The 16,019-nt window shown below is 40.9% G+C and overlaps 3 protein-coding genes across 6 annotated transcripts; 1 reads left to right on the top strand and 2 right to left on the bottom strand.

Moving 5' to 3' along the window:
• Positions 1–37: 37 nt before the first annotated feature.
• Positions 38–5,388, bottom strand: LOC148380731 (cyclic AMP-dependent transcription factor ATF-1-like). Its single transcript, XM_088363536.1, has 5 exons — positions 5,130–5,388; positions 3,053–3,206; positions 2,417–2,563; positions 1,446–1,554; positions 38–1,384 (listed from the first exon to the last, which is right to left on the bottom strand). The coding sequence occupies exons 1-5, from the start codon at positions 5,133–5,135 to the stop codon at positions 1,240–1,242; spliced, it is 561 nt and encodes a 186-aa protein (XP_088219662.1). The 5' UTR covers positions 5,136–5,388; the 3' UTR covers positions 38–1,239.
• Positions 5,389–7,715: 2,327 nt separating this feature from the next.
• On the top strand, positions 7,716–14,328 carry ift74 (intraflagellar transport 74). The gene is made up of 20 exons (XM_088363667.1): positions 7,716–7,875; positions 8,158–8,288; positions 8,393–8,531; positions 8,645–8,693; positions 8,765–8,863; positions 8,928–8,988; positions 9,050–9,109; positions 9,195–9,256; positions 11,477–11,615; positions 11,760–11,822; positions 11,913–12,056; positions 12,125–12,165; positions 12,241–12,320; positions 12,417–12,470; positions 12,535–12,632; positions 12,699–12,825; positions 12,935–13,098; positions 13,178–13,303; positions 13,483–13,543; positions 13,609–14,328. Exons 2-20 carry the CDS (start codon positions 8,169–8,171, stop codon positions 13,722–13,724), a joined length of 1,803 nt encoding a protein of 600 aa, XP_088219793.1. The 5' UTR covers positions 7,716–7,875; positions 8,158–8,168; the 3' UTR covers positions 13,725–14,328.
• On the bottom strand, positions 9,061–13,555 carry LOC148380730 (leucine-rich repeat-containing protein 19-like). Of its 4 annotated transcripts, XM_088363669.1 has the most exons (7): positions 12,728–13,555; positions 11,731–12,622; positions 10,726–10,893; positions 10,369–10,480; positions 10,136–10,223; positions 9,879–10,058; positions 9,065–9,806 (listed from the first exon to the last, which is right to left on the bottom strand). In XM_088363669.1, exons 3-7 carry the CDS (start codon positions 10,788–10,790, stop codon positions 9,505–9,507), a joined length of 747 nt encoding a protein of 248 aa, XP_088219795.1. In that variant the 5' UTR covers positions 10,791–10,893; positions 11,731–12,622; positions 12,728–13,555; the 3' UTR covers positions 9,065–9,504. The 4 variants fall into 4 exon arrangements, with proteins under 4 accessions (XP_088219794.1, XP_088219795.1, XP_088219797.1 ...); XM_088363668.1 differs by lacking the exons at positions 11,731–12,622; positions 12,728–13,555 and adding an exon at positions 10,965–11,649 and having other exon boundaries at positions 9,061–9,806; positions 10,646–10,893; XM_088363671.1 differs by having other exon boundaries at positions 11,731–13,555.
• Positions 14,329–16,019: the final 1,691 nt, after the last annotated feature.

Here is a 16,019-nt window from a genome sequence, read left to right as displayed (position 1 = left end):
CGCAGTTCAGTCATAAAATTGAAGAATTTCTTGGCTCTTACAGTTTCAGAAAACTTTATTTATCCCCGTGGGGCAATTAAGGGAGCAGAGAGCAGCACAGTTATTGACACAAGTTTAAAAAGCATCTTCCATTCTATTGTACCGGTTCCAATACAAAAAAAAAAATAAACAAATCCATACAGTCGATACATTTTCTATACTGCTTATCCTCAGTAGTGCCGCTGGTGAGATGGGAGCCTGTTCTACTCGACTTCAGGCAGGAGAGGGTGCACAGCCTGGACTGGTCACCCAGTCAATTACAGAAAAACAATAAAATTCACTCTAAGAACAATTAAATCTTAAACAGGATGAAGAACAGTGGTGAGAGGACAAAGCCCTGTGAGGAGCCCGTAGAGGTAGTAAACAAGTCAGACTGTTGTTAATCAAGACTCTCTGATTCAAGAAGTCCAGTATCCACGAAGTGAGATAATACAGGGAGCCGCTCTTCAGGGTTTGGCTCAAAATGTCCGTTTCAATCGGTGGCTTTGACGACGATATTTAACAGGCACTTAAGATGGTCAGGGCGGCATCTGTAAATCCGGCCACTGATGACGTCGGCGCCACTTTAGACATGCCTGGAGTTGGATAGCTGACTAAGGTCCGGAACCACTGCTGGTTCTGGATGAGTTAGGTTGGGCTCAAATAAAATAGTTTGACGAGTTAAGAGGAAGAAATTGAAGAGGCCAAGGATGGGATGGGAAACTGACTTGTGAAAAATTGTTAATGGTCAAAAAAACATGAGACAATTTGTCAACCGGTACTGAAGATAAATTTATGGTCGGGTTTGTTTCAATTAACTGGCCTACCCTGGCAATCTAGTGGGACTTTCAAAAAGTTACCAGGATGAATGATATTCTCTAATTTCAGTGTTAGTATAGCAACAGTTTGTTCAACGGTATGGAAAGCATATAAAAACACGATTATTCACAGCAGTTTAGTGCAAATGTGAGCCAGCACAGTGCAATTTTCTATTCTGGTACAATATGTGAGCTTGTGAGCTTTTCAACCCAGCTTCATCATCAGACCTGTGTCAATTATTCTTCAGCAAGATATGAAGCCCTTGTTGCTCCACAATGTGTCAATAAGATGGTCAGCTTCCTTCCTTGGCATCCTCTGATAGCAGCAGTTTTTGTTTTGTTTCCTAATAAATGAATAACTAAATGAAAATGTACAGTCTTTGCAGCTACTTTGACAACCTTATCAAGGGCCGTTATGATGACACATTTCTTTCCAGGTTTTTAGCTCCTCCTTCAGAGCCTTATTCTGATTTTCAAGCTTTGCCACACGTTCCTCCAAGCCTTGAACGTAAGCCTTTCTCCGCCTCCTATATTCCCGTGCGGCCTCCCTGCAAAAAGATATCAAATAAGCTTGGCTTTTTTTTTTTCCCAGTTTGATTTTCCATCTACCTGTTTTTCATCAAGCTGCGTTCTGATTGGTTGCGAGGACCGCTGCCCTGCGCCACGCCCTGTGGGAGGATGGAGTTGGCGTACTGAAGCTGTGTGGCTGTCATGTCACCTGCCAAACCAGCAGAGGGAAAAATTATAACCTGCACCCGAAAAAAAAAGCTGCTTTTTCTTTAGGTATGTATTGCTTTTTTATATATATTAGCAGAGCCGCGGGGATCAAGTCAAACGTGCAAGTTCGTGCAAGTCGGGATTTTCAAGTCATTTTTGTCTTGGGCATTCACAGGTTATCTATCGCAAGTCCAGTCAAGTCCAAAGTTGTCACCTTATTTATGCTCTTAACTATAGAAGGCCAACATCCTATACACTTCCAAAGATAATGTACTTCAATTTAAATATCTAAATATCCACAAAGCATCGTTTGGAAGTTGCTGCATGTGCAAAATATATATTTTTGAAAGTCTTGTCTATGCGCCAACCATTTCATGTATTTCCAAACTTTTATCTTGTTTTTTATTTATTTAAATTTACTTCATTTAAAAAGCTACAGTTGTGTTTGAAGTATAGATTATTTACCTAATTGATCTTTTGGGTTCTGTACTATGTTTACTCAACTACACTAATTTAAACCCTTAACTCCATAATTATAGGATTAACTCAAACATATCATAATTTGAAACCATAACTGACCACTTCAAAGCACAGCTCTATTTGCTAATTTTTTTTTTTAGATTTTCAAAGCAGATTTCATAACCGCTTGTCCTCATTGGGATTGCCAGAACTCGGCACAGTCAAGCCTGAACTGAGATTCAAACCCAGAACATTTCGACTGGAGGGCAGACGTGCTAACCAATCCCTGCCTCCACACCACAATCATATCAACTACGACTTTACAATTTGTAAACTTTGTAATTATTAAACCTAATCCATAATTTACTTGTGTGCCATTAATTAAAGCAATTCAGTATTTGTACCTGCAAGCGGTTGAGCAAATTGCATCTGCAGGTTATCCTGCCGCTCTGTGCAGTATGGAATGGGTAGAGATTGTGTTGGTTGTGTACTTGGCATTGCCATTGTTGCCACCGTCTGTGCTCCCTCATTCTGATAACAGAAAGGACCTCCTTTAAAATGAAAGAAAAGTCTGTCATTTATAAACATAATATTTTAGTTTACATTTTGGTTGGTCTTACATTTTTTTTTTTTTTTTTTTTTTTTTAACAAATGCACCCCCAGATGTTGATGTGTGTTAGCTTGTTGGACGAATTACACTGATGTCGTTTGGATGTCACCGTCACGTTTTAAAAGTCAGAAATGGTCAGATTATTGGATGTCTAAGAAATAATCCCAATTAATTGTCCTGTGGTGTTGGGATTTTTTTTCCCCCATCAACCAATCTGCACAGAAAATGGTTGGGGCCATTTTAGATGTTATACCAACTGAAAATGTGCGCTTGCAAATCCAAATTAGAAGTCATGCTGACATTTTTGCTTTGTTTTTGTCAGACAAAAAACAAAGTCTCCCAAATGGGCCTCTAACTTGTTTGTATTTTCTGGCAGTTTGGTCTCCCTGTTGAATGTTACAAGTCTTGACAATTGATAAGAGTAAATTACCTTGTATTGAAGGGAAATAGTTGTTTGGGTGATTCCACATGTTTTGATAGTAGCCAAAGGCATTGGATTCAGGAGCGAGCGTCTGCGGGTTGATTGTCGTCATGGCTGTCAGCGTCTGTGTCCCCTCGGTGTTTAAAGTGTGAGATTGAGGAGGCTGAAAAAGGGGGAAAAAAAAGAAGACCGTGATTAGCAAAGCAATTAAAGACAAATTACTGGTCTCTTTTTTTTTTTTTTTTTCTCCCCTCACAAAACTTACAAGGGCTAATTTTACTTCAAAATGCCTTGATAGGTTAAAGTGGTTCTGGGTCAAGACACTCTGTGCCGAATATAGAGCTCAAGAACATTAGATTATTTGTTTCAAGTAGATAGTGTTCTTTTATTCGAACACATTGCACACGAAGACAAATTAAAATAATTACTAAAAAGAACTGATGACTAAAATGCATATTTACAAGCCACAAAGCATACGGGCAAAACGTCTTGTGACAGTTGTGGTTTTTCTTTCAACAAAATGTTGCCGACTAGATTGCCTGTGCCTTGTGTACAAAAATAATATGCCAATAATGTGAAATATACAGCAAGCTCAGTTATGTCATGTGGCTGCTTTGAGAAATTGGGTCGCTTTGAGTCCTTTGCTGGGTGTAAAATAAAATCAACACTATCAAAGCATTCTGCTGGAGTGAAATGGGCTGCTTAGTCAGGGAGCTAGGTCACACTTGCAGATAGATCATGGGTCTTTCAACAGGATTGTCACCATTCAACACAATTTCATTTCCAGCACTGGAAACACGACTTGCCAAAATGGGCAATGGGATGAAACAATAAGGATGCAAACTAAAAATACACAGGGCAAACTTTTATAACAGATGAAAGAACCTGAAATATACATTCTGAATACTTCAAACTTGAGCAAGTTGGAGCCCTTTGCTCATGAATGATCTCCAAATTACCTTGGGAGGTGTGCTGATATTCCTCAAATGTTGCGCAATCCAACAAAAAGTTACCACTATTTCTGTTCATGCTATTTTTTCCTAAGATAAATTTGTTGGACCTTGGAAATAAAGTGATGGGAGATTTGATGTTAAGATGTTTGCAATTATAATTCATCGAGTCATTGTGAGGTTTTCATTTTGACAGCCAGGGTCCATCCACCATGAAACATTGATAAAAATCAAAATTAATACATACACTTTTGACAGGTGATGCCCAACATATGCCAAAACTAATGAAAGGTCAGAGAAGCAGCATAACACCTTCTGCAGAACTATTAGGCATATTTATATTGACCACCTCCTGCAAAAGCAATTAGAAAATTAATATTTTTTTAATTAGAAAATTAATAATAAATTGGGTTTTTTTTAATCATCAACAATAAATAACATTTTAATATGAACATGTTCTTGTTTTTGTAACCAGGTATCAACCAATGGTTTTTTTCTGATAACGTTAAAAAAAAAAACTTTTGTATAATTCCAGTTAGCCGGTCAAAATGAGTTTAAGGTAATAGATACCAAAACACAACATGAACATGTAACATGTTTTGACATAACAATATGAAAAAAAAAAAAAAAACGCATTTATAGTGGCGTGACTTGTTACGGTCCCTGTGCTTAGATGAAATATGAAAAAAAATTGGCAATCATGTGCTTAGATGAAATGTGAAAAAAATTGACAATCATCCCCACAATTCGATTTAATCAATATTACTGAAACGATGTACTATATTTTTTACATTAAACATAATTTATCATTTGTCGCAAATTGCGCACGACTCACAAGAGTGGGATTTGAAATATATGAAAGTGAGGAGACGCAGTTCAGAAAATGTACCTTTGTGTTTTTCTAATCATATTTAAATGATTAATATTAAGGGGGGCGATCGGAGTACAAATTCGCTACTGTAGACCAACAAGCCGAAAAGACAACCTGCAAGCTATTCAACCGCACGTCATTTAATTGTCCAAATAAACCAAGACGGCCATTTAACGAGTTGTCACGTTAAAATGATAATCCTCGGGTAGTTTAGCCTGCATAAATGAATCCTTTTTTTTTTCTCACCCTCATTTAGAATACTCACATCCATGCTGAAATTGGACGGTGCCAAAACACATCACGTCTCTTTCCCCTTCACATGATCTTCAAAAAGACATCAATTCCGGCTGAGAAACAGCGCAAGGCCAAGCGGTCTTTCAACACTGGTTGTTTATTGCGTCGAATCTTATGTCACCAAAGCTCTTAATGCAAATATTACTACAACTAAAATGTACCATAGGACTACTTTGTTTGACGTCACGTAATTAATGCGTCAACTCGAATTGCCGCGAAATTGAATTTTAAAAAAAATCAAGATGAAAACATTTGCGTACTTGAATGTGATTCTTTTCTGTCAATTGATTGCGACAAAGTCTGTACAAAGAGTGCTATTGGCGGACAACATGATCAAACATGCGGTCTTAAGCAATTTACGTAAGACTTGGGCGGCAGCTATATGACGTAGAATACGAATTATTCCGTTATGAATGAATACGCAAATGAATAAGAATAAGTACGTCAACCACCTGGCTGAATGAATTTGGCCTCTTGCGAAAAACACTGCAGGTCACGAAGAGGACACATTAAAGTATTTATTGCCATCAATTAAGTTGTTCTAATTAAATCAACATTTTAATCCTGTCCTGGGATGATAACTTGCTCCTCAGAAAAAACGACGTAGAAAATCTAATCTCTTTATATTGCCAACGATTTATGGTGCACCCAACGGCAATTTGCAAACTCAAAATGCAATCTGATTTGTTTTTGTCATTGTAAATAGTATATTTTATAATATAAATAAGTAATCGTGATTGTATTTTTCATTAATGGTTAGTTTATCAGTTTATCATAATAAAAAGTATTTATACTCATGCGTTATAATTATGAGAATAGCATATGTACAATTAACACGGTTGTAACATTTAAAACAATTGTTGAGACAATTGGAATGATGTGACACAATAACTGGTTGATAGTTGAAACATTATGATTGACTAAAGTAATGTGGGGGGGGGGGTCTCTCATTGATTGTGGAGTTCCTTTGTAATAACATTTCCTTAAACTTTGGAAAACGACATCATGTCAAGGCGTGATGTAAAATGAACATCACGGACATTTCGAACATAGGACAAGACAATACTGTTTTAATTGATTTGGACTTTTCCAAGAGACGTCAACGCGTGACGCAGTATTGGTGACGTCCCTGGCGTGCAACTCTCAAGTGTTGTCGTCAAGCAGACTACGAGTATGTCATTTAGTTTGTCATTAAAGTAAAATAAAAAAAAATAAAAAAGTCAAGCAGACTGCGTAAAATTCGTGGGTGACCTGTTGACTGAAATATTGCCGCCGCAAAGGATTATGGGTAATAATTCCTTTCCTTAATTAATGGTAAATATGGGTCATAGGTTGTATGGAGACACAAAGCATTTTTAGGATTGCAACAACCTTCCTCTAAGTTATTCTTGTTCTTCTTCTTCTTCTTCTTCTAAAGGCATCTTGTTGGAAAGGGAAAAAATGTCCCTTTGCAAAAAAACATATATATGTCCAAAGCGGTCCACATTTTCCATTCAGCTGGGGTACCATTGCAAAATAGTTGGGGAAAAAAGGACTGAGAATGTTGCGAAAGAGATCCGGCTCCATCACTCCCCAATTGGCGCTCCCTGTGGATATCTGTGTCGGGCGTATCTGCATGAAGCCGACTAACAATATCGCTTCAAACACGTTTTCCTTATTCTTACAACAATTCTGTTTACGCATACTTGAACGTGTTATTATTTATTCCGACGCTGAAGTCCGTGAGTGTTGCGTTTGTACTTTTATTAGTTGCACAAAACACGATCGCGACCATGTCATTTTGCGCTGGTAAAAGTGGGCATACTCGTACCCTAAACGCCCAACAATGGCCGTGGCACAACGTATAAAGTCTGATTGAATGTTTTATTTTAGGGAGTATTTATTTTTATTACACTTGCTGAGTCTGGTTGTGCAAAGGAATGTGGATCACATTTTAGTGTAATTTTATGGGTCTCATTTTAGTGCAATTTAATTTTTACTGACACTAAAAGAATACAATGGGCATGTTTTGCAACATATTCACTTTATTATGATCACATGTGATGATATTTCAACCAAGAAGACGATTGTTGGGGCGCGCGTCAATGCCGTGACGCCAGCTTTTGGTGCGCGACATAGGGACGTACACACGCAACACTCGTGCGCACGCGCACTGTTTTCAAAAGTCAACTTTCAAACTGAACTGAAATACTGCTTTTGTGTATTGTGTATGAAATTGAACTTTGATTCTTGATTTTTGTACAAAAGATAATTTAAAGTGTAGATCAATGTGCCATCTAATCATCTATTCTGTGTTTGATCAGTGCATACAATGAAAACTGTGATGCATGCCAAAATAAACAAATCAATAAAGCAACATTACTGCATGGTTAGGTTCATCCTAAAGCAAAGGGGGGTCTCAGTGTCCCTTAAAGTCAAATTAGTCGTGCGGGTATTGTAGGAATATTGGCATAACTTGTAAAAACAAGGACAATATTTATAGTAAGTAGTTCAGTAAAGACAAACAGGGACTGTCATTATGCAACATTGACAGGTGGTGGCAGTATTGCGCGTTTTCGTGTTTCAACGACGCCCAAAGAGTGCCGAAGAAGAAAGTTGCCGCAGTAACGTCTGTCAACAAACTTGGTGGTCTTGTGCAAAGGTTTTTTTTGCTAGCTCCGGAGACGAATGACACTCATATTTTAAATATCGGCGTAAAGGACAAACTGCAATTAAAGGTATGTTATTCTTGAATGTTTTTGCAAAAAGAATGTCATCGATAAAACAACTGTTAGCCGCATTAGCATGCTTCACGTGTCTTGTGTTGGGTCAAAATAGTAAAACACCCTCAAATCGAAGCTGTGCACCGTTATAAGACTTTGACAAACTCAGCCAAAATGTTCATGTTTTTAAATCAATAGCATTTCTCCCAAAAGCATCCATGCATGCAGGACTGGCTCACTCGCTGTGATGCGGCATAGTCATATTCCACTTTACAATGTCATGTCATGTGATTACAGGTTACAGCATTATGGCGAGTCAGCGGCCTCCCTCCAGTATGGGTCGGCCTATGAGCCGAGCTGGATCAGCCGTAGGGAGACCTTTAACAGCTGTTCGACCTCCTCCTACAGCCATACGTATACCCACTGGGGTATGACAAGTTTGCCATTATGCATTAAAAGTGTGACTGTGAACTCCACCTTGCCTCAGCTGTTTTTTGCACATACTGCATGTAAGTGTCTTATCATTATTCAGATGCAGATTCCAGGTACTAGTCTTCATCCTGGTGTGAGGACTCTGATAAGCACTCCTGGAGTCCTGTCCGCACAGATTAAAGTGGCTGATAGGCCTGTGACCCAACAGGGCCTCAGCGGCATGAAAACTGGGTTGAAGGGTAAGAACAAGTTTTTCTTGGCTTTGATTGAACCTGATCACCTTGGATGATGATGTAATGAATTGTCTTTTTTGAACTTCTCTCACTACCATGTCGTCTCCACCCCCATGAAGGACCTCAGAGACAAATCCTGGACAAGTCTTATTACTTGGGTCTTCTCAGGTAACTAGTAAATATGGATCCCTCTACCACTTAATCAGATTCAAATATGTGACTTGTGTTTGCGCTGTTAGGAGTAAGATCAACGAGTTGACCACAGAGATCAGCAAACTCCACAAAGAAATCGACACCTTCAACCAGGAGAACTCCGTCTATCTGTCTTATGAAAAAAGGTCAGTGACATCACTGTTGCCAGAGGTGTAGTTGATTTAAAAAAAATGTCATCTGTTCCCCCAGAGCTGAAAGTCTGGCTGCAGAAATCAGAGATCTGCAGGGCCAGCTTGCTGACTACAACATGGTAAGCTGTCTGAGCTCTTTAAAGCAGAATATTTCATTCATATTTGTCATTTTATGGACAGTTGATGGACAAACTCAACACCAACTCAGACATGGACGAAATGATCAATGACTACAACAGTGTAAGTAGACTTTGTAAACAGAAAATAAGCGTTCCTCTGGTAAAATGTAAAAGAAAAAAAAAATCACTTTCTTTCTTCAAATCAGCTGAAAGCGCAAAACGACAGAGAGGCAGAAAGCATCGACAGCATCTTTATAGAGAGACGAGAGTAAGTGTTTTATAAATGCTGAACATGTGTTTTTGCCCCCAGTTACATTTTCAGTCCTTATTCTCGTTTTCCCTGATTTTACGTCCCTATCTACTACAAAACACCTATAAAATACCAGTGAATCATTTTAATGTCATTAAAAAAATGACATTAAATATAAGAAATTGAATAAAAGTAATAATCATATTTTATTGGTCTTTTGTGATGCTATAAAATTTCCAAGTGGCCCAGTGTGGCCTTTATTTCAGTTACTCCTCTGCCTTGATGTAAGGATCCTCAAAGTAGTGCACATCCTCCTCGCCCTCAGCCCTATTGTTCTCGAAGGTGATGGTCTGGTGGGTCATGCATCTCCCCGTCTCTGAGTAGATGCTTGAAGCTGGGCGGTCCTCTTGGTTCTCTTCTTGCTGCAGTCGTCTATGTCTGTAATTGTGGAAGAGCCGGTACCAGGAGGGGCCTTTGATGGCACACACCACCAACATGGATGTTGTCAGAGCCAAGGCCACGACACACACCACAAATTTCCAAGTGTTCCCCGACGCAGGCATTTGGTCTGGTTTTTGTTGAAGACAGTCTTGGTCAGACAGTTAATCATGCAGCCAGTTCAAAATGGAATATTTCTTACTGCTATAGTCTGGGTTGACGGTCAGCAAAACTTCTGGCTTCTTGGATGGCTCCATGGTGCCTGATGTTGAATTTTGAGGATCCACTGTTGAGGAAGATGCTGCTGTTGGATGACACTCAGCCTCCAAAACATTCATTCCAGCCTGTTGCCGTGGTGACGCACATTTCGTGTTTGTCCCTGCTGTGGATCCAAACATGGCAGAATCCCAGTCATCTATTGAGATTGAATGTACAATAGTAAATCATGAAGATCATTACCAATGGTGACTCCTGCTGCTCGTATTTCTTCAATGCTGCTCAGCAAGTGGCACGAGCAATTCCATGGGTTGCCCTGAAGGTCTACCACCTAATAGAGTGGGTGGGGATATTCTTAGAGCAACTTTATCTGTCCTGTCAAAATGCTGCGTAAGCTGAATTTATACTATGGCTGGCCCAAGACCGTTTTGCACAATACTGTAAATGTCTAGGGATCCAAGGCTATGACTTGTTACCTGTAGATTATTAAGCTTGCAGAATATCTTTGCAGGTAGACTTGTCAGCAGGTTGTGGGACAGGTTTAGCATTCTAAGTGCTTCCAGGCCATAGAAAGACTCTGGTACGAGGCTGTAATGAAAGCCAAATGTATCATAATTCCTGTTAAAAGAGTAACACTCAAGTTTCTCTATTGGTCAAATGATGATAAAAAAAATCTTCAAAACTACAGATGCAATTTAAAACCAAATGTGTAATAGAAGCTGATGTTCACCTTTTCCTTTTTTTCTTATTTACCTGCTGATTTGGTTCTTGGATAGCGACAGCACGATGAGGTTGGGTAAAACAGACAAGTACCTAGCAGATATATTGGTCACCTGGTTAAGATCCAGGTGGAGCTCCAAAAGTTGAGGATAACTGGCCAGGGCTTGTCTATCTTCATTTGACAAAGTAATCTGATTCCTCTCAACCACAAGGCTAGTAACAGATGAGTTGCTGCTGCCACAAGGGATCACATCCAAACGCGTGGCAGTTAAGTTACGGACCTGTCACGGAATACATGGAAATAGGTTAGCGTATGCACTATAATTAAAATAAAAAATAAAGATATTCTTACGTGTGCATTTTCCACAGCATGATTATTCTTTGTAAATATTGCCACAAGGCAGACCAAGCACAATAGATGGAGAAATTGCTGAGGCTGGCCCATAATCTTCCCTGGATACGGAACAAAGCAGCTATTTCTTGAACCATTAAGAAAACTACAAGTGCGTTTACCCTCGCTTGCAGTTGTTAGTGCTAATCTCTATGAACAGGAACCACAAAGCTATTGTCCAGTAAGAGGAGCAGCCAGCACAGCAAAAGACCTTTGGACCCTTGTAAACTCTGAAAGCTTACATGCAACTTTTGACTGTCGAGAAAAGTCGTTTGATGAAATCGATCCTCATTGCACATTTCCTTGTTTCTGTAACAGCGCTGTCTCAAGTGATGTTAACTCTTTAATTGCTCCCCTCCCCTGCTGCCACCTTCATAGACGTCATATACTCAAAAATGAGAATATAGCATCATGATATTTTTTGGTTGTCACGTATGCTTCTTTTTTTGACCTGCTGTGTTTTTGTCCTGCAGAAGGGAGGACGCTATCAGGGCTATCGAAGAAGAAATCAAGAAAGAAAGGCGTGTTGCCGAAGAAATTGTCCAAGCCATGCCGGCTCCAAAGCAGGAGAAATATTTCACCATGACGACAGCCAATGAGGAGTTGCTACAGGTTTTTTTTTTTCTTTTCTTTATCATCCATCCATCCATTTTCAGAATTTTATTTTGCCAAATATTGCAATCTGCATCATCCTTAAAAAAAACTATCCACATATTCTGGACCTTACTTTAATTTCCCCGTCTTGTTCTCTCCTAGGAACTGGCTCTTCTCCAAGAGGAACTGGATGCCCTGTTGACCCGGAAGGAGGAATACGAAGCAGTAAGTTAAACGAGCAGAGAAAAAAATATTAATGGATTGAGGTTAAAAGAATCTGTAGCATGTTTTGTTCCATGTCTTTTTTTGTGCTAGGAGCTGGCCCATTCACAGATAAAACAGGAAGTGGTCCGGCTACACGAAACTTTGTCAACATTGGAGGCAAAGCGGGACAACATGGAGGCTGAGCACAAGAGCTTCAGCACGCCTCAAGAGGAGCGAGAGAAACTATTGAAACAGGTTGCTTTGTTATTCCTAACACATATGCACATGAGTCTCCACACCATCATTCATGCTTTATTTTTCAGGTGAAAGAGGACAATCAGGAAATCGCCAGCATGGACAGACAGTACGTATTGATGTTTAGATTTAGTAGATTTGACAATTGTGTTATGAATTGGCATATGTGTGTGTGTGTGTTCAGGCTGGTGGAGATTCGAGACAGGACCGGTCAAATTTCAGAAGACATCCGACAACACGAGCAGGACTCGGAGGAAGCTCAAGGTAAGTGTGTACAAAAGTGGCCAGTATGAAAATATTACTACATCGTCCAGAGAAGCCTACAATCATTAAACTCATTATGCACGTCTTCCTTCAAAGGGGAATGTCAGCAGAAGTACAAGGAGCTGAAGAGGAAAGAAGAAGAAATTGATGGTAACACCCACCTGCTTAAGCAAATGACATATTCATAGATTAATACCGAATTGCTCTTTCCCAGGATTCCTGCAAGCTTTTGAGGATTTAAGGACACAGGAGCAGGACAAGATGACTCAGAGCCAGGAGAACATCGTCTCCATCTTGGAGCACTGCAGCAGGGTGAGTCAAGGAGACGCACGAAGACCAAAAGGGATCGTGTGGTCACATGTATTTTATCATGTACAGAATATGTTGCGGCTTCGTCGAGTGGATACAATTACAGCCAGCGAGCTTAGAGACATGCAGGACGTGCTGGTCTCCAAGGAGACGGAGGTGTCGCAGTCAGCCAGCACCGCCAAGGGACTGACCTCTGGTCAGTGAACCCGACGTAGACCCACACCTGACCCCACGCCGAGTCTTCACCTGACCTTTCACGTGGCACATGCCAAAATCACATTGTGTGCCGTGTGTTTGCTTCTCAGAGTGTCAACGGCTGCAGCAGGACCGGGAGAAATTCCAGCAGCTGGAGGGCAAAATCACGGGCGAGCTGAACACTCTGAAGGAAAATGTCAAACAGATGGAGTCTGAGCTGCTTACCTACAGGGACCTGGAAACCCTGAGACACACAGCGGACCAGAGGAAGACGGTAGAACACTTGTCCACATACATGAATGAGTTCTCAAGAGTTTTCCACCAGTGTTCAAAAGTGCGATGTCTTTGAGCAGAGACTCCAGGAAGAGCGAGTTTCCCTCACACAACGGCGAGATTCATTCCGTCAACTTTTGGAGGAGATGAGCGAGAACTATGAAGCGCTAAAGGCCAAACTGGAAGAAAATGAGACCCATGCACAGGTTTGTACACTATAAGCATGTATGGCGCATTTGGAGCATTTATTCAGCCAAGTAGCAGTAAAAAACATTTTTAATTGTGCTGAATTATTTTAACAGGAAACACAAAGTGTACATGAACATCAAGGATTAGCTTTCCATGCACTCGTTTACTAATGATTTTTTTCTTTCTTTCTTTGTAGTTGGCTAACCTGGAGAGGAAATGGCAACATTTGGAGCAGAACAACTTTGTCATGAAAGAATGTATCCTTCCCGAAAGCATCCTTACTGTTATTTTCGGATGTGTGTTTCTTTAACGGCAGCGTCAGTCATCGCGTCGAAATCTCAGGAGAGCGACTTTGCTTCTGTTTCCAAGAACGTCTACGAACGAGTGGCTGATTACAACAAGAGCCTCATAGACTCGCTGCAGAGCATCAGGAGCTGAATACACGCATTCTTTACATGCCGTTACTGTTGGAGAGCGGTCAATTTGGTCGAATGGTTAACGTCATTGCTTCTGATACGATCGAACCATGTGTGGAGCTCCTTATCCGCTGGCTGTACTTTGTCAATTTTCTCTCAATTCTGCATAAAGTTTGTAACTCTTATATATATTGTTTTCCTTTTGCTTGTTAAATACTGCTTCATGATTCGCTGAGGTCTCAGGAAGTGCATGAAGGGATGCGCCGTTGTGCAAAAACGGGGAGATTATGCTTCTCTTTGGGTAATCTTGATTTTCTAAATTTAACTTATAAAATTAAAGTCCCAATGATTGTGAGCAGCAGCGGAGCCCCATTCAACCCCTTACACTGAGTGCCAAGCAGGGAAGAAATGGGTACCATTGTTATAATGGTCACTGGTATGACCCGGCCGTGGTTTGAAACCACGACCTCCCACTCTCAGGGCGGACACTCTCCTCTCCGGCCACTGAGCTGGTAAGCACTGTTGTATAGTAGTATAAGATCTACTGCAATTTCACATTAGATTGCTGGTTTGAAATTTACTTGTATTGTTATTATTATTTTAATAAACATTAAAACCTGTTAAAACTTGTCTGGTGCTTTATTCCTTGATTTTATTTTTTTGGGCATGAAACCAAGAAAGGGTCCATAAAATCATACATATTCCATGCAATGTGAGTGAGGGGTCCATAGTGTAGTGGTTAGTCCTCTGGACTTTCACCGCAGCGACCAGGGTTCAAGACCCTGTGAGGCCTAAATTATTTTATTTTTTATTTATTTTATAAATTTTATATTATTTATATTATATATTTCTGACACGTAACCGGTCCGTGGCGCAAAAATGGTTGGAGACCAGCTATTCACTTGTGAGCTACTCCATAAAAGCATATCTATTCCAAGCAATATAAGCGTGGCTTCCATAGTGTAGTGGTTAGTGCCTCAGCGATGCGGGTTCGAATTTCAGTGGGGTCTAAGAATTTTATCATAATACTTTTTCAACACAGTTACTCGTGTGCTGCCCCATGTAACCATACGCCTCCCTAAAGCTAAAGGTTAGAGCTAGGCTTAGGGTTACAGCTAAAGTTAGGGTTAGGGTGAGTGGTGGAACTAGGGTTAGAGCTGGAGCGAGGGTTAGAGCTGGAGCTGGGGTTAGAGTTAGGGTTAGAGCTAGGGTTAGGGTTAGAGTTGGAGTTAGGGTTAGGGCTGGAGCTAGGTTTAGGGTTGTGTGTGATGTGTGTGATGTGTGTGATGTGTGTGGTGTGGTGTGGGTGTGTTATGTGTGTGTTGTGTGTGGGTTAGGGCTAGGGTTGGGTGTGTGGTGTGTTTGTCTGTGGTGTGTTTGTGTGTGGTGTGTGTGGTGTGTGGGTGTTGTGTGTGGGTTAGGGTTAGGGTTAGGGTTGTGTGGGTGTTGTGTGTGATGTGTGTGGTGTGTGATGTGTGTGGTGTGTGGGTGTTGTGTGTGGGTTAGGGTTGGGTGTGTGGTGTGTTTGTCTGTGGTGTGTTTGTGTGTGGTGTGTGTGTGGTGTGTGGGTGTTGTGTGTGGGTTAGGGTTAGGGTTGTGTGGGTGTTGTGTGTGATGTGTGTGGTGTGTGATGTGAGTTGTGTGTGATGTGTGTGGTGTATGATGTGAGTGGTGTGTGGGTGTTGTGTGTGGGTTAGGGTTAGGGTTGTGTGTGATGTGTGTGGTGTCTGGGTGTGTCATGTGTGTTGTGTGTGGGTTAGGGTTAGGGTTGTGTGGGTGTTGTGTGTGATGTGTGTGGTGTGTGATGTGAGTTGTGTGTGATGTGTGTGGTGTGTGATGTGAGTGGTGTGTGAGTGTTGTGTGTGGGTTAGGGTTTGGGTTAGGGTTGTGTGTGATGTGTGTGGTGTGTGATGGGTTAGGGTTAGGGTTAGGGTTGTGTGGGTGTTGTGTGTGATGTGTGTGGTGTGTGATGTGAGTTGTGTGTGATGTGTGTGGTGTGTGATGTGAGTTGTGTGTGATGTGTGTGGTGTGTGATGTGAGTGGTGTGTGGGTGTTGTGTGTGGGTTAGGGTTAGGGTTGTGTGTGATGTTGTGTGTGATGTGTGTGGTGTGTGATGTGAGTTGTGTGTGATGTGTGTGGTGTGTGGGTGTTGTGTGTGGGTTAGGGTTAGGGTTAGGGTTGTGTGTGATGTGTGTGGTGTGTGATGGGTGAGGGTTAGGGTTAGGGTTGTGTGGGTGTTGTGTGTGATGTGTGTGGTGTGTGGGTGTTGTGTGTGGGTTAGGGTTAGGGTTAGGGTTGTGTGTGATGTTGTGTGTGA

This window comes from Syngnathus floridae, chromosome 20 (genome assembly GCF_059516105.1).
Source record: "Syngnathus floridae isolate MCC-2025c chromosome 20, RoL_Sflo_1.0, whole genome shotgun sequence".
Taxonomy (NCBI): domain Eukaryota; kingdom Metazoa; phylum Chordata; class Actinopteri; order Syngnathiformes; family Syngnathidae; genus Syngnathus; species Syngnathus floridae.
This window is presented reverse-complemented; position numbering and strand designations above follow the sequence as displayed.